The sequence below is a fragment of the Mauremys mutica genome, chromosome 23 (assembly GCF_020497125.1).
Source record: "Mauremys mutica isolate MM-2020 ecotype Southern chromosome 23, ASM2049712v1, whole genome shotgun sequence".
Taxonomy (NCBI): Eukaryota; Metazoa; Chordata; order Testudines; family Geoemydidae; genus Mauremys; species Mauremys mutica.
Window position 1 is genome coordinate 9004560 of NC_059094.1, and position 18090 is coordinate 9022649.

Genomic DNA, 18090 nt, shown 5'->3' on the forward strand with positions numbered 1-18090 from the left:
TCTACAAATGGGGAAACTGAGGCACAGAGCAGCTCATGGCTTTGCTGAGATCAGACCACAAGTACAAGGAGTCAGTGACCAAGCCAGGAATAGCCTCCAGGAGTCCTGACTCCCATCCCCTCCTCTCCCCATGATGCTGATTCCCTCCGAGTACTAATAGCAGAAACAGAATATCAGAATTGTAGCAACCCAACTCCAGTCTGAGGTTATTGGCTCCTGCCCTGATCCACAGAGGTCCAAGCAAAGGCAAGAAGTTTGTTTCAAACAGGACCTCCTGATCTTGAGCTAGGATTCCATTCCACTGACTTGATGTGTGCCTCGCCGAAGGGTTCAGGGTCCGGCCCTGCAGTCCCCCTCGCTGAAGTCTCTGAGGGCTCTTCCTGAGCCCACAGCAACTAAATGAAGCAGTATTATGCTCGTGCTTGGAGGACAGCACTCGGAGTCAGGACTCCTGGGTTCTATTCCGAACTCTGTCACCGATTCATTGCTGGACTGTGGGCAAGTCGTTTAAAAGCACGGTGCCTCAGTTTCTCCGTCTGTAAAATGGCTCACCGCTTCGGGGAGCTGTGAGGTGAAATTAATTACGCTGTAGATGAAAGGGGCTGAGTGCCAGTTATAGCCTGGGCTGATGGGGTGTGGGCACTTGCAATGCACTATGGCCCAGCTGCCTGCTGATTGGCTTAGAGCAAAGGCCAGTGCTGGAGATATGTCCAAATACCTATGGGTTCCTTCCGCTGTGACAGAGGTGAGCCTGGAACCCCAGGAACTAACCCCCCAGGACGATGGGGAGGCTCAGAATCTCCCACCTCTTTCCTGGGCCAAACCAGCACCTGAGATCCCAGCACCCTCTGAGCTTCACGCTGATTGAGATCAGCTTCAGCCCTTCACCTCCGGGGCTGACAAACCTGCTGCTTTCTGACTGCGTGGAGGGGCTAGTTGCATGTCAGGGCGCGTCTACCCTGCGCACTGAGCCACGACGGTGGGACCTGGCTTTGTGCACTCGGTGGTTCCAAGCCTGCGCTTGAGCATCCACACTGCTTTGCAAACCTGGGGTTACGACTGCTGGACCCGAGTCTCACAGCCGTGCTAATGTGGCCATGCTGCACCACGCAGCCCTTCTGACTTGGGTCTGTGGTTTGAACTGTGTCCACACTGCAAAATGCCGGGGCTTGGACCTGAGCCTCAGCAGGACTGACCCACCCCCAGCAGGCTCCTAGGAGCCAGGTCCTGTGTGCTTGCAGACTCGAGTCAGACTGATTTGTGTGTGGATGGAAGTGGGGCCTGGACTTAGTGTAGACAATCCCCTCAGACACCCAGTGTCCTGACCAGCTTGTGCGTGTGTCATGGGGGATGTAACACGGATAATAATGTTCGTGGCAGTCGAGTACATTAAGAATAATGGGTTTTAAAGTCTCGATCAGTGTTGCCAACTCCGGTGATTTTATCATGAGTCCCATGGCAGCTGGTGTCTTTCTTAAATCCCCACCTCTTGGAGTCAGGGGATGATAAAAGAATCAATTAAAATTAAAGCTTTCAATTAAAAAATAAAGTTTCTAGCCCTCCTGGCTGTGGAGAAAAGCTGTAAAATGTGACCCCCTCGGCCCAGCAACCAGAAGGCAACAAAGAACCCAATATCATCATCGGTTAAAATCTCACAATGTTTAAAGCAATTGCTTGATTTTGGAGGCCTGACTCACGATTTCTGAACCCTTTGGGCTGGCGATGCTGGTAAATGCATTAGGTGTACTGCAGCTGAGGAAGATGGTGCCTGGTCAGGACATGGATGGGAGCAGATGGACAGATTGCTCAGGAAGTGGGGCTGGTGATCCATGCAGCGGGGGGGAGGGCTTTCTGACTCATCTAGCATTGAGCTGATCCCGCTGCGCGGTACTCGGAAGCACGGTGTTGTGGAGGTGCTGTCCTTTGCATGAGGCAAGGAAAAAACAAGGTCATAGGAGCTCGTGTTCATGAAAATCCCATAGTGCTTTGCACAAGTTAGGGTGTTAGCCAGAGTATCCTGGCAAAATTCCGGCTCAGCCAGTTATGTTCTACCTCTCTTATTCCTCCCTAGTACCATATTCTTCTTTGCTTCCTGTCCTCAACTGCCCTGCTGCTGTGTGCTATTGACACGGTGGCCTCGTTCCAGCCCTGAGGCGGTAGCATTTCAGAGACGAGGGGGAGGGTTTGCCATGATTCCAGAGTGTGCGAGGCATGTCGGGTTCCTTTGGGATGAAAGGCATTGCACAGATGGGAGGCGCTCATGATTAACTCGTGCTGCTGCGAGGAGTGGAAATGCATCATTTCCCAGTGACATCCTCCGGCTGACACAGAGAACCTCTCCGTCCCCCGACCCCCTGCCCTCCTCTCGCTGTCTGCAGCCCCTGATTCATTAGCAGTGGAGGGGACCCAGGTGACGCTGGTTTGCAATTCCTGTGCCCCGATTAGGAAACTTCTCACCCCATTCAGAGCTGTTAACAGTTACCCACAGACGTTAGCAAACAGCCCTAAGTACTACGTGGCTTGTTAATGGAGCCCAATTAATCCCTCAGTTGTGCATTCCCAACTCAGAGACAGTGGTTGTTTCATTGCTGTAATCGCCCGCCAGCAAGTGCAGTCATTGCTGTGTGATGGGATCATCCAGAAGATACAAGCTTGTTTCTCCTCGGGGGCGCCAGCCTCCCTTAGCAGAGTTGGCTAAAGCTGCTGCGGCTTCTAACACACTCGCAGGAGGTGTCTGGTTACACAAAATCCTTGGATTCAACTGCCTGGGCCATGGGGTAGCTGTGTACAAGTCCTAGTGACTCAGCCCCCCAGCGGTGGCACAAACCCATCCTCACGGGCGTTGAGTGGCTGATACTCCAGGGAAGGGAAACCATGCGAGTGCCAGGCATGGGTAGACATAACCGGCTCCAGTGCCGGCCCAGAAGACAGCTCCATGCACGGGCAGCGCCACTCCTGTCATGCCTCGGGGTGAGGCAGAGAACAGCGCACATAGCCGGACCACACCCTTTGGGAGAGATGGAATTCGGCCCAGGAACTCCATGCTGAGCTTTTCTCGGGTAGCCAACGGGCTGACGTCTCAGAGGTGAGGGGTCTAGGGGCTATTTGATCGAAGCGGTTCCCAGTGCCTGCACCCCGAGAGGCGCTCCATGAACACAGAACAAGAGGGGTAGCAAGCCGTAGCCTCGAGGGATGCGGGATACAAGGGCCTGCGGGGTGGAGGAGCAGCAGTTCCCCGGCATCATTCTCTGGGGCCGTTCAGAGAAAGGAGGAGGAAGCCCAATGGAGGAGCTGCCCACCCACTCTCAGGGGCGTCACTACCCCACCACGTTCACTGGTAACAAGGGTTGCTGAGGGATGTGACAGAACCAGTATGGACACTGGGTTTGGTCCACTGGCAGGAGCCGTCAGCCATCAAGATTAGCACCATCTCCATCCATCCCTGCCCTGTACTGCTGGAAAGCCAGACAAGCTCAGAGAGAGGCTCATCATTAACTCGCACTGCTGCGAGAAGCGGAAATGCATCCAAGTAGGTTTTGCATCTCCCAGTGACATCCTCCGGCTGACACAGAGAACCCCGACCCCCTGTCCTCTTCTCACTGTCTGCAGCCCCTGATTCATTAGCAGTGGAGGGGATCCAGGTGACGCTGGTTTGCAATTCCTGTGCCCCCATTAGGAAACATCTCATCCCATTCAGAGCTGTTAACATTGCTGGAGCCACCCAAAGGAAATGAGATCTTTGTAAACAAGTGGAGATAAAACTTTCCTGCCACCCCGAGACCTGGGGGACACTGGAGGTGCTGTGTATGCTACTACCAAAAAAAAATAACTTTGAGAAAAGTCTTAGAACAACTTATTGGGCCCATTTCTTCTGCCCCTCAGCATGTAAAGCCCGGAGCCTTAGTCACCCTGGCTGGAACTTTCAGCTCAGCTGCCACGGTCGGGATGGGATTTTTAAGAGCTTGTCTCCCATTCAGGTAGGTAACCGAGCAGCCAGAGTTTCAGAAGAGCCCCACGTGTTGGGTGCAGACCAGCTGCTGAACTGGTCTGACAATCTGGCCCCAGTGGGAGCTTCCGGGAGCGAAGGTCTTGTGAAAATGCCAGCCCAGGAGTGCAACTGTGCGGAGCTCAGAGGGCAAGAACTAACGGGTGGGGAAACGCCTACAAAGCTTGTCTCCAACACCTGGACAAGCTATAAAAACATCCCCACTCTAACCTCTCCCATTGCAGCTCTCGAAGCGTGTGCCAGACGCTTTTGGCAGATGGAGACCTCACTCCCCTTGGCCAGCAGTACAAGGCAGAAACTACAGCACTTTAAAGCTGCCCAGAAAAGCTCTTGTTGGACTGAACACTGCCTGACCCAGGCCTCCGGCAGGGACAGCAAAGCAGGTGGGAGGTCAGGCAAGTCCCTCTACTCCCTTCTGCCAGGCACCAAGGAGAACCTCCCTGCACTCCGCCTGCCCTTTATATCCCAGCAGGCTTGGCTCCGAGTCCACTTCTACCCTGTGACCCTGGCACTCCCTTCACCTGGGAAGGTGAGCTGAGCCCCCCACCCCAGCCCAGCTCAGCTTGTTACCCCTTTGTCTGAAGCTGCTCAGGAGGGTGGGATTGGAGCCGAAGTCCCGGTGGGGTGGGTTAGCAGGGGATGTGGTCCCAGGCATGTGACACGGGTATTTATCACCCGCCTCTCCAGCTCATCGCAGGAACTTCGGTGCCAATCTCTCCCTCCTTACCCCCGCTATAAAAGCCTGTTCTTGGTGCCAGGAAGCTGTTTGGATGCTGAGCAGCAGCAGAGCTGGAGACCATGCACCAGCTAACAAGATGCACAGTCCTCCCTCCCCAGCACAGACGGGGTCTCTTATCTCTTCCACCTCAGACACCACTTCTCACTCTGGCAAATAATATCGGTTCTCCGAGCCCATTTGGGGAGAGCTGCAGGGCCGGCGGCAGCGTCCCATTTCTCCTCCTGCGGCCCACCTCCGGCTAATGGATCCCATCATGGCCGCTCCAGTGAGCTAGGAAATGTGTTCCACGAGCACCCCAACTCGGGTCTGGTGTCATGTAAACAAGGCAGCTCGGGGACCGCAGTGCGACTCAATTACCCAGCAGGGCTGTAAAGTGTAAGGCAGCCTGTTTTCCATTTGAATTCTGACTGCAGGGTAGCCGGGGGGAGAGGGAGGGGATCTTCGGAGCATGAAGAATCCATTTCAAGGGAAGGCGTATTTAACGGTGCGAGCCCAGCGGTAGGCGGCGGAGGAGGGCGCGGAGAGACCCTGACTGTGCAGGGTCAGTCTCCACCTCGGGCTGACACTCATCCTGTCACTGAGCAGCCTTGCTGCTGACGTCTCTCTCTTGCCTCCTGGAAGGGCTGTGCAGATTCCTGTCGGATCGGGTATTAGCACAGTGCGGAAGCGGCTGCCGGTGCACGGGGGAAGAGGGTTCACTGAGGGTGCTGTGGACAGGCAGGACGGGGTGCTCAGAATAGGAGATGGAGGAATTTCTCTTTGTGCAGCTAGTCACCAGTTCAAATCCAAGCCAGAGGGGCACTGGACATTGGCTGAGAGCCGCTGCGTGCCGTGGGGGAGTGAGGCCGTGGGGGAGTGAGGCCGCGGGGGAGTGAGGCCGTGGGTAGAGTGAGGCAGTGGGTGGAGTGACGCCGTGGGTAGAGTGAGGCATGGAGTGAGGCCATGGGTGGGGTGAGGCAGTGGGGGAGGTGAGGCCGTGGGTGAGGTGAGGCAGTGGGGGAGGTGAGGCAGTGGGGGAGGTAAGGCAGTGGGGGAGGTGAGGCCGTGGGTGGAGTGAGGCAGTGGGGGAGGTGAGGCCGTGGGTAGAGTGAGGCAGTGGGTGAGGTGAGGCCGTGGGTAGGGTGAGGCCGTGGGTGGGGTGAGGCAGTGGGGGAGGTGAGGCCGTGGGTAGAGTGAGGCCATGGGTGAGGTGAGGCCGTGGGTGAGGTGAGTCAGTGGGTGAGGTGAGTCAGTGGGTAGAGTGAGGCCGTGGGTGGGGTGAGGCCGTGGGTGGGGTGAGGCTGTGGGTGGGGTGAGGCAGTGGGTGAGGTGAGGCCATGGGTGAGGTGAGGCAGTGGGTGGGGTGAGGCAGTGGGTGGAGTGAGGCAGTGGGGGAGGTGAGGCCGTGGGTAGAGTGAGGCCATGGGTGAGGTGAGGCAGTGGGTGAGGTGAGGCCATGGGTGAGGTGAGGCCGTGGGTGGAGTGAGGCAGTGGGTGGAGTGAGGCAGTGGGGGAGGTGAGGCCATGGGTGAGGTGAGGCAGTGGGTGGGGTGAGGCAGTGGGTGAGGTGAGGCCGTGGGCTCTATCTAGTTCTTAGCAGAGAGATAGTCACAGCACTGAGTGACCAGCTTTTTGGCAGTCCGAACCAAGAGGCTGATGACTGCATAGCCGTGAACTCCCTTTTCTCCCTGTGGCTGGTCCCTGGAGCTCAGGCTGGCAGGAAGCGGGCACTGCCACTCTCCAAGCTGTGCCTGTCTTGGGGAGAAGCAGAGTCCCGTCCTTCCCCGGCACGTTTCCCAAAGCACGCATACTAAACAGTGCACGCAGCTGCGAGCTCCCGAGCCCTGGTGTCCACCTGCTGGCTTGCACTTTGCAGCGCGGAGTTAGCACGAGCAGACAGACCCTGCCCCGGCACTGTTTAAGTTAATGGGGGGCTTTATCGCTGCCTGCTGCACTGAGCCTCTGGAGCAGCAGGGAAGCCAACTGCCACAAAAGGAAAACAAATCAGTGGTTACTCTGGGAAGTGGGAAAAGGGCCAGGGGAGAAGGGGGAGGACAGGATGCAAAGAAAGATCCTCGCAGTCTCAGCTGGAGCACCTCAGGGAGGCTGATTTCCTGGGGTCTGGCCATGTCACCAGGGCTGTCGCCCCTACCCCTGTGCCAAGGCTCTATCATGCCCACAGTGGGTTGGGAGTTTGGGCTCACAGGTCGGCATAGATACAGACACGGAAAGAGCAAACCCTTTTTCCCTCCTCTCCAACCCTGCCACCCTCTCCCCGGCCCGAAGCCAGCGAGCCAGCCTCTCGATAGCCTACCGGAGATGTTGGTGGTGATCTCGGTCAGCGCGGTCTGGCCGAAACCCTTGCCAGTGCGCGCCCGCACGGAGAACAGGTAGGTGGTGCCCGGGTGCAGGTTGGAGAAGACGTGGTAGGTCTCGTTGCGGAGCTTGGAGACGGTGCGGCGGGGGCCTGGCACGTTGACGGCTGGGTCCGAAGACTCGATGCTCTGGTAGCTGATCTAGGAGAACACGAGAGATCGTGAGCCAGCCGCCTGGCTGCCATCGCAAATGGGAGGAGAGGGGGGTAGATAAATGGGCTGATGGGGGGAGCGGATTCACGAGGGGAGGGGGAGAGCAGGGGGTCAGTATGAGGTGGTTGTGCAGCACGGTGTTTGGGGGGGGCATGCAGATCTGGGCCCTTGAGCGGAGGGCCCCTGCATGGAACACAGACATGGGGAAGAGGTGGGAGCCGCGCGGAGCTGCTTTGGGTTTTTTAAATATAGAAAGAGGCCTCACCAATCTATCCCTAAAACAAGCTTGGTGTTGAATGTGAACCGGAGAAAGTGACCAGCTGGGAGCACTAGACAGACCCAAGACTGTGCAAGAAACCTGACAGCACCCTCTGCTATGCCACCCTGAGACCCACACACAGCCCTGCCAACACCCCTCCCCTGCAGCCCCCTGACATTCCAGCTCTGGGCCCTCCCTTGAGCAGAAACAGCCTGGGGAGAAACGCCTGCTGGGAGCCAAGGTCAGCTAGCACCCAAGAGCTTCATTTTTAACCTCAGACCTAACAGCAGTTTTAAACCCTCCGCTCCACACCCCCCAGGCCGGTGCACTAACCGACTGTACCACGACCCATCCAGCAGCCACCCCCTCAGGCTTCTAAGGAGTTCCCTTCAGAAACCAGGCTTGTCCTCTTGCAGGGGCTCCGGTGCAAAAAGCCATTGCAAGGGGATTACAGGCGCATTCAAAGAGGGACACAGAGAGAGATAGAGACCCCATTGTAAAGAGGATAAAAAGCAGGCTGGATCCCACACTCCAAACCAAGGCTCGAAGGTAGCAATACCGAAGCAGTAGCCCTTAATCTCCCTGATAGAAAACGGCGGCTCCCGAATGAAAAGCTGAGCCTCCATCATTCCCCACGCAGCGCGGTTCAGGCACCCGCAGCGAGGGGAACGTAGATATGCATCAGCTTTTCATTTGTCTGGTTCCGCGCTCTAATAATTTTGTTGATGCCGGAGAGGCCGACGTGAAGGCTGAAAAGCAAAGAGAGATAAGAGGGAGTCTTGCCTGACTGCATTTGGGAGACACAGAGGGGCCCTCCCGCAATCGTCCCCATTCGAGAAACACACCGGCCGCAATGTGACATTTTCTCTCTGCACTGAACCAAGCAGAAAGAGACGCCCAAAGAAAGTCTCACCTCAATGCCTTGCTGAGAAAGGAACAAACTCTGCCAACCGCTCCTGTGTTGCCTAACGTGCTGGGAGTGGACCAGACCGGTTGCCAGATGCCCAGCGAAACACATCAGTCTGGGGACTAACACTACCCAGAACTTAAATGATGCTTTGCATTCTCAAAGCACTGTACAAACACTTAACGGATTAGTCCTCACTGCTGGCTTGGGAAGTATCTGGTACTGTCCTCTGGGGACATGGAGACACAGGGAGGGCTAATGGCAAATTTTCAAGGGTGGTCTCTCATGTTGGGCACGTCTACGGTTGGATGCCCAACTGCAGAAAGGAGCTAGGTCGGATTTTCAGAGGTGCCAAGCACATGCAACTGCAGGTGAAGCCAATGGCAGCTGCAGGCGATCAGGCCCTCTGAAAGTCAAGCCCTGGGTGTCCAAAATGGAGGCACTCAAAAATTACAGGCCACTTTGGGACCTAAGTGACTCAACCAAGGCCACACAGTGAATCAGTGGCAGAGGTAAGATAAGAACTTGGACGCTCCTGGCTCTATGAGAGCTAAATGATGTAATTTTTATTATTCTTTACTAGGCTTTGTACCAGGGCCTGGTAACTTTCCAAGTCTTAGTTCCAGGGCTGTAGATTTGTGGTAACAGGATTACAGACATTTAAGAGGATTCTCTTACAACCTATCCGTGTCTCCATCACCCCGGCCCCAGGTGCTTCTCCCTTCCTGCTGAACAATGCCGTAGAACCTACCTCATACTGGGTGATCAGCCCGTTGGCCTCCAGTGGCTCTTCCCATTTCAGGAAGATCATGTCCTCCAAGGGGGTGAAGGTGAGTGACTCCGAGGCGATGCCTCCGGGGACTAGTGAAACGAAGAGAAGAACAAAGGAACGATGAAATTCTGCAGGGGGACGCAAGTCTGCACCGGGCGCTCGGCCTCGCTGACAGCGCTGCTGGGCAAAGAGGAGTTAAAAGCAAACAAGAACGTCTGCATCATTATGCCCCCCCCCCAAAAAAAAACCCCACCCGCCTTTTAGACAATGCTGGGGGCACGGCTCAAGCCCAGGAGATTCAGCATTCGGGTTCACACACCTCACGCCGGTGCAGCTCCTGGCCCGGACAGGGTTTAGGGCTGATTGGTGGCTCTCTGAGGATTGCCTGCATCCCCCAGGCCTTTTGGCCCCCACCCAGCTGGAAAGAAAATAGCAGCCACAGGGAGTTTTGAACATAAAGGGCCAGATCCTCAGCTGGTGGAAGGTAGCAAAGCTCCATTGACTTTAATAGAGCTGCACCAAATCACCCCGGCTGAGGATGCGGCCCGCAGCATTCCTGAGCTAGGACACAGGCAGGGCTCGCGCAGCAACCTCCAGAAACCAGAGGCTACATAGGTATAGACGTCACTGCAACCTCCGCCAGCTCCCCCCAGCCCAGGGGGAGAAGGCACAAAGCCGCCAGGGGCCGGACTCTTCCTGGAGCGTTTGGAACGGACAACATCAGTTCAGTGCTCAGATCAGGACAGCCCAGTGCATGGGCGCTGTCCTGGCACTTGGGGACTGGGGGGCGGTCACGTCTCTGCTCTGCCACAGCCTTCCTCCGTGACCTTGGGCAAGTCCCCTAGGCCTAGATCTCACAGGAGCCTGGCTCCCACTGAGATCAGTGAGGATCTGGGCCTTGCTCTCGCGGAGCTTCAGTCCTCCAGGTGCCCGACGGAGACAACAGCAACGCCCTACCCCACGGGTGGGGGGGTCACGAGGCTAAATACTGTACGGGCTGCGAGATGCTCAGACACCACAACGAAGAGGCCACACAAGTACCGAGGCTAACGCAGCACAGGGGCCTTCATGGCCTCAGGGGCACCCGAGAGTTCGGAAACAAACACTAAGGGCCTGGCTACACTTGGCTGCGCCACTGTCGCGCTAAATGAAGACGCTACCTAAGCCGATGAGAGAGCTTCTCCGGTCGGCCTAGGTGCTCCAGCTCCCCGAGAGGCGGTAGCTATGGCGACAGGAGAAGCCCTCCCAGCGGCATAGCACTGTCCACACTGGGGGTTAGGTCACCATAACCGTGTTGCTCCGTGGGGTGGATTTTCCACGTAGGACTAGCTCCGAAGCTCACTAGTGAACCTTTCCATTGGCTGCCATTGAAGCAGACCCTACCTCAGTTCAGCCCCGGGGCAATGAAACACTTGGCCAGATGGAGCTGCTAAATTGGGCTGAAGAAATAAATAATAGGACGGAGAGAATCATTCCTCTGATAAACTTCTCTCTGGTGCCCTCGTCCCCACAGATGGTGGGGTGGGAAGGGGGCACTCTCCTCTCTTACGGCTTCATAGAGAAACCTGCAGCTCTTACCAATCTAGATTTGCAGCCTAGAGGACAGAGCAGGGAACATGGTGTCAAGACTCCTGGCTTCTGTACCCAGCTTTGCAACTGAGCTGCTGCGTGACCTTGGGCAAATCACTTAACATCTTAGTGCCTCCGTTTGACCATCAGTAAAATGGAGATAACTGTCCCACCTTGCAAGGCACACACAGTTAAAGTATGTTACTAAAGTGCTCAAGATCTTTGGATAATGGTTTTGGTAGGTCCTACAAAATCCCCGAGTAGCCACAGGATGGCACACCCCTTAAGGATGAGTCTGGAATCTGAGAGACAAAGCAGCTTTCATTTTTTCATCCTTACAAAGCACAGGGCAGATTCCTCGATACACCTGTGAGCACTCAGACACTCCCCGTGGCTGGCCACTGAGGCAAGGGAGGGATAGGGGGTGGGGGTTCCCCGGGGAGGGGAGACCCTGTCTAAGGGGGTACTGCCGGGGGCAGAACCCTCATCTAGAAGGGCACCGGGGTCTGGGAGGGACACGGGACCAGCGGCAAGCGAGACACCGGCCTGCAGAGGATGCTCCGGGCTGGAAGAGCTAATTCCTGAGATGACCAGCAGGAGGCGCCGCGCTGCTGAGTCTTTGCTTCGCTACAGGGATGTTGAGAATGGATCTGCAGCAAAGGGGTTCCCGAACTGCAGTGGAGCAACAGACACACATTCCTACTTTGGCACCAGACCAGCTTGCCACAGCGTATACGAACAGAAACGACAACTTTCCTATGGCCATGCAAGTATTGCAAATCCAGGGATGCTTCACCAACATCAGTATTGGCTGCTCAGGGAAGGTGCATGATGCTCACATCTTTAAGAACACAAGACTGTTCAGAAACCTACAAGCAAGGACTTTATTTCCCGATCAGGTGATTACCATTGGCCATGTTGAAATGCCACTAGTGGTCCTGGGCGACCCAGTTTATCCCTTTCTCCCCTGACTCAGGAGGCCGTTCACCGGCCACCTTGATAGCATCAAGGAAAGATTCAGCTGCTGGCTCAGCAGGTGCAGAATGACAGTTGAATGTGCTTTTGGTAGATTGAAGGGACGCTGGTGTTGTTTATTTGCGAGACTGGATCTCAGTGAGAAAAACATCCCAATGGTTATCGCTGTCTGCTGTGTCCTGCACAATATCTGTGAAGTAAAGGGGGCAAAATTGTCATTGGGGTGGAGGGCAGAGCTGGAGCAGCTCTCTGCTGAGTTTGAACAGCCAGACACCAAGACCATCAGAAGAGCTCAATGCAGAGCTATACAGCTCAGGGAGGCTCTGAAAGAGCCCATTAACAGTGAGCCACAGTAAGGCTTGTGGTGGATTGCGCTCTCCCTAGGCCAGCTGTTTTGGGGCCTGTTAGGAATTTTGTGGTGCTTGCTGCACATCTAAGCATGTAACACTGTTAATGCACCGCTTGATTTTGCAGTGCTTGCTGTACATTTACGATGGTTACACTGTGTCTGTTACTGATCCTATGAGTTGCGTCACACTGTACAGTAACAAGTGAGTGGGAGTTTTCAGAACAGCTAGGCGCTCTGTTGTGAACTAATAAAGATGAATTCTTTTCCAAAGAACAGAATTTTATTCAGTAACAAAATCAGTGAAAAGAAAAATCTGTGCAATTTAAAAGCAAATACTTTAAAAACTCAATAAATTAATAGAACAGAACATTTTACCTAAACATAGAGCAGCCGTGGCTCTCACAGGTCAGTATATGTGATGCTGTGGTTGTCCTTAATTTCAGGCGAAGATTGCAGAGTAACTCCATGCCCGCTTCACGGATCTCTCTCCGGAGGATTCAAGGGACATCCCGGTGCACGTAAACAAATTCCTTGGCACCCCCCCACACCTAAATTAATGAAAAGTTGATAGCTGTGTCCTGCTAACTTTGGGGGCACCATCAGTACATCACTGTAATGGGAAATACATTTACACGCTTACCCGAGCTTCCTTCCCCTCCACTGGGCTGACACATGATTGACTGCTGGGACTGACCAGAAAACAGATCCTGGCACATGGCATAGCTGCTCCCATCCAGTCGCATGTCCCCCTTCCTCCTCCACCGCCTCCTCGCTGTTCACGCCAGAGGCCTGGGACTCAGGCTCCTCGGCAGTATCTCTCGTGTGGGTGGTGGCGGGGTCTCCCAAAGTACGGCACACCGTTCTTTGTTAAAGTGGCAGGTCTGCGGCTCGACACCAGATCAACTGTTGGCCTCCCTGGCCTTCTGGTGCACCTGCCGCGGTTCCTTTGCTTTCATGCGGTGTTGCTGCTGGTCCCTGTCCTCCATCCCCAGTGCAATCTGCTTGTAGGTGTCCACATCTCCATGGCTGGGCCATAGCTGGGCCTGCACACCTCTTCTCCCCACAGACCTCCTGTCTGCTCTAGGCCGGAGCGTGTCTGGAGAGTGTCGCCAGCGTGGTCAGCTGGGCAGCTGCACACGACGATGGGGAGCTGCTAGGTGCGCTCGCCAGGAAACGGCATTTCAAAAAGTCACACGGCTTTAAAGGGAGTGGGGGAGAACTTCTGGTCACCATGACCACCAGGCAATGGAGTTCACAGGGGTGACCACAGCAATCAGTGTCGGGCCTTGTGGGACAGCTGCTGGAGGACTGTTAGGGTCAACATCGCTAACACAGCATCTACACTCCCATTGCATCACCCTCGGTACATCGACCACGGCTCAATGTCGCTCGGGAAGGTGGTGTTGCTACGTCGGTGTACAGCAGTGGGAGGCAAATTTTAGTGTAGACACATGCACACTAGGTCAACGCAAGGCAGCTTACATTGACCTAACTTTGTAGTGCACAGCAGGCCTAAAATTTAGGTCCATTTAGGTACGACCCTTCGGGGTGTGAAAAATGTACATCCTTGGGAGACGTACATGAACCAACCTATGCCCCAGTACAGACTCTACAAGGTTGACAGAAGAATCAGTTGTCTGCTGGGTTTGAACCCAAGGACTCTGGATCTAAAAATCGTGAACCTCTACTTGGCTCAGCCAAAGGCACAAAGGAAGTAGCAGACTCATGAAATTTTAGGCACACGCTGGCCACTTGAGAGGGACAGAGAGCCACACTATGTTAGCATGGGTTACATTTGTATTCTTCACTCTCCCAAGCCTGGAGATTGTGCTGTGCACTGCTCCGCCCAGTCTGATAAAAGCCTCACATGAGATCTGATCTGCAAACATTTTGGCAGTTTCGGCATGGCACCACCGTTCCCTCTAATTAGCAATAAGAATAATAATCACCACCACAAACAGCAACAACAAGTGAAGACACTAAGATCGATAGTCACTCGTTTAGCATGGATTTCTTTTTTCTCTCCCCAACCCAAGGTGCTTATTAAGGAGGACAGAACAGGCAATTGCTTTGCAGAGATCACAATTCATGAGTCGTATCATCTGCTGCAGGCGTTAATGCTTGAAAAATGCACCCTCTAATTTAAGACAGAGGGAGCAATTATACCCACTTACAAAAAAAATTACACATCGCACACAGGGACGGAGCCGCCGAAAGAACAGCACGGATGAAAAGTCCAAAACCACTATTAACAGCCATTAGCTGGGCCCTCCTGAAATTGCCTGTTTGAAAATAGGCTTTTGGGTTGTATGCTCCATTAAGGCCATGGCTAGCTGTTTTGTTGAGCTCGGTGGTTTGGGTTCACAGGGGCTTGAGCCATATAAACTTCTTGCCCTGGGGTTCCACTTTAAGTTAAAACGACCAGGAAGAGAAAGACCTCAGTTAAAAGCCTTGAGCAACTCCTAGTTCTGCACTGAATAGGCATTTTCAGTTTCGATGCAAAGCTGTCGCTCTGCCAAGACTCACTGGAAACTCAGCTCAGGACGCTTTGCAAGCCTTGGCCAGAGATTCGGCTTCCTGACAAAACCTGGTGAGTTTCTTGTGGTTTTGGGTCTAGCTGCAGATTATTGGTTTCAATGCATTTGCTCCTCTTCTGTCTGGGAGAGGATCAGGATTCCCTCAACTCTATCCATGACTTGCTATCACTCTCCAACCGATTCTCACCCCGTAGCTGTTTCACAGCTGTCTGGTTGTGTGGGTACTCAATAATCAAGGTGTGTTGGCCAATTCCCATTGGCTACGGAGGTCATATGGAAGTGATTCTGTTGCCTGATTGGAGAAAGCGGACTCAGGAGTCGGGATCTCAGTATGAATACCAGACCCTGATTCAGAACGGAACTTGAACATGTGCCTAACTTCAAGCTCCTGAGTAACTGCACTGAAAGTCAATAGGACACTTCAGATGTTTAAAAGCTAGGCACGTGCTTAGTACCATGCTGAATCTTCAGACCACAGTCAAAATTAGTTTTTCATGAACATTGATCATGTCCATGAATATCTCGGCCAGTGAATGCGTTTGATGGGATACGATCTTCTCCCCTCACCCGGAAGGCGGCTGCAGGTGAAGGGAATTCAGTTCTTCCTTCGAACAAACGTCCACGGACAATTTTCTCACAGCATTTTTGCTCAGACCTCATTCCCCAGCCACAGGACAGGGATCGCCTTACGCACTGTTCCCGCCGTGCAAATACACTATTTCCACTTGATTTACAAGTTAATTGAATCAGCAGCGCCATGTCGTACACGTGTACACAAGACACTTATTAAATTCATGGAGCATTAGGGAAACCTTTGGGGCAGAGAGAGATTTTTTTTCTCTCTTGGAAACAAATGCACAGAATTCATCTGCAAATTGAAACCGTGCTCAGCACTATGCAAATGCTCCATTTAATTACAAGCGTTTGGAATGCACCTGACATTTCACCGCAAAGGACACAGGAGCACAGTCTTCCAGGGCACATTCCCCTTCTGCTGCGAGACATAACCCTCCGTGGCAGCCTGGAACCGATACTTTCTCCCAGAGCACCTCTCATCTGAAGATCTCAATGGGCTTCAGTCGCCAATTAAGTCTCACAGCACCCCGTAGGGGCTGCTCTGATACCACAGACAGGAGTGCAGAATATATGCAGACACATGTATTATGTATTCTTTGTATTGCGGTAGATAGATAGGGGAGTGCGTATGGGGGCAGACAGATCATTCTGATTGCTCCAAATAACACTCCAATTAATGCACAGTTTTGGGGGTTCCATTATAATCAATAATAGCAATAACTACACACACAGGCAGACCACAAGTGTGCACAAAAAAACCCAATCAAATAATGCACACCTTTCACAATGCTACAGGGAACATTCCTTCACCATCCTATTGAATGCTGGATCATCCAGGAGATCTAGGTCATTAAATATGCTTCTATGGACAACAAGACCATCCAGGATTGAAATAGTTAATGCCAACAAAACATTGTAGAAGAGATGCATAAATTCACCCTTCAATGGATCGCCAATTGCTAACTCATAGGGACTTCCATGGGAAGCAAATTACCCCACATCTTACTACTGCACCTTCCTTTCAGACATCTGGTGCTGGCCACTGTCAGAGACAGGCTACTGAGCTGGATGGACCGTGGCTCTGACCCAACCTGGCAGTTCCTATGTTCTGTAAGGCAGCAGGTTTTCCTGAGCTCCGTTCTGAAAGCTCCCTCTCCCAGGGCGAGAGGTGCAGAGAGAACAGGCGCGTGTAACAGCTGGCTCCCTGGTGACTCCCTGATACTCAAGTTTGGGTTTTGTTTTCAGCAGTAAGGGTTTTTTTCAATGTAGGTGATTCTTCCAGACACGGGTTAAAAAAAAATGGGAAAAATTCAGGGAGCAAGGGTCTGCGGCACAAAGTCGGAGATACAAAACCAAAGCAGCATAAATCACATGGGCTGGGATTTCGTACCATCTTCCAGGGATCCTCACTGCGAGCTCATTTGTGGTCACCCCCATCATCCATCTCTCCCAGCCCAAATCCACCACCAGCCACCTCACAAGCCTTCATGGTCAAAACCACCTCTGCCTCCGTGGTGCTCGTTGCCAATGCCGCCTCCCACGCATCGTCTTCTGGGCCCAAGTTTGCTCTCATTGTAACGGGTGCTCTGGGCCAGAGGTGTCCTTTCCTCAGCTCCCTGGGATACACACCTGGGATGGCTTAGAGCAGTGGTCCCCAACCCTTTTGTGACCAGTAGCACATTCATGTTTTCAGAAGAGCGTGGCGGGCGCCAACAATTTTTCAAGGCTTATTTTGTATTTGTACATTAAATAATACAAAAAAATATTTAATATTACATAATATATGAATCCAGAGAGAAGAGAGAAGCCGGAGAAAAGCCACACGGACAGAGAACACCGGTGCCTGCAGCCCTGGAGTACTCTGTCCCCAGCCGGCGCGGGGCCCCAGATCCTCTTCTCTGCTGGACACTAGGTGCGCCCCGCACCTGCCGGGAACAGGGAACACCGCGCCCGCAGCCTGAGTTCTCTGTCCCCGGCAGGTCCCCTGCTGGGCACTAGGCGGGCGCATATAAATGCCCCAGCGGGTGCCATGGCGCCCACGGGCACCACGTTGGGGACCACTGGCTTAGAGGAATCAGAGCCGGCACCAGGTAGCCACATCATCAGTCAAGAGGTTGCTGCGAGAAGCCTTGTTTCTGGAGTCAGTTGAGAGGGACCCTTTTCTTTATTATTTCTTTGCAATCTTGCTGCCAGTGGTGGAATGCTGACAGCCCTGGCTCACACATCCACACCCAACTCCATCCGTGCAACTAGCAGTACCCTCTGACCCATCATTCCCAGCTCCCTGCCGCTCGGGTAATGTCCCTCCGTCTTATCCTGCCATCCCAGTCTGGAGCCTGGTTGCGCAGCTTTGCTGATGCCCCTCCAGCTATTCCAGTCCAGAGCCCGCACGCACGCAGCCTCTGCCGAGGCCCTTCCGTCCTGACCTGTAACCCCGTCAGCTGTTCTGATCCAGGGTTTATACTTGCACAGGCACTGCTGAATCGGTGCAGTGATTTTCCAAGGCAGGTCAATCAAACATCCAGCTAGAACTATGTAGACTAGCGGAGGGGGAAATGGCTCATTTCACGTGACCTGTATCTCAATGGGAACTCAAGTCTCAAGAGGCAAGAGGCATTCGATCCAACCCGGCTGTCCTGCTGAGCGGCACTGACTTAGTAATGTACAACTATTACTGCTGCTGACATTCATATAAACATCGGAACACAGAAGTTTAAGTGAACTCTGGTGATTTCCTGAGTACCGGGCACCACGCCGCCGTGCATCGAGATTGCCGAAAGTGTGTGTGTGCAGCAGGAGTTTTATTCTTCCATCGATTGTATCTTTAAGAGGCTTTCACTCCACGGTAATGGAGGAGGAGTTATGCTTTTGTTGTGCCAAAACTCAATCCTTTC

The 18090-nt window shown here is 53.6% G+C and overlaps 1 protein-coding gene across 2 annotated transcripts in view; it reads right to left on the minus strand.

Annotated features, from left to right (window-relative positions):
* PTPRU (protein tyrosine phosphatase receptor type U) overlaps nt 1-18090 on the minus strand; it is a 277217-nt gene that overhangs the window by 94408 nt on the left and 164719 nt on the right. For both annotated transcript variants that reach the window (XM_044998066.1, XM_044998067.1), the window contains exons 9-10: nt 9170-9279; nt 7039-7240 (exon numbers count right to left, since the gene is read on the minus strand). In XM_044998066.1, the coding sequence (XP_044854001.1) occupies nt 7039-7240; nt 9170-9279 (312 nt within the window). The remainder of the gene's footprint in view (nt 1-7038; nt 7241-9169; nt 9280-18090) is intronic.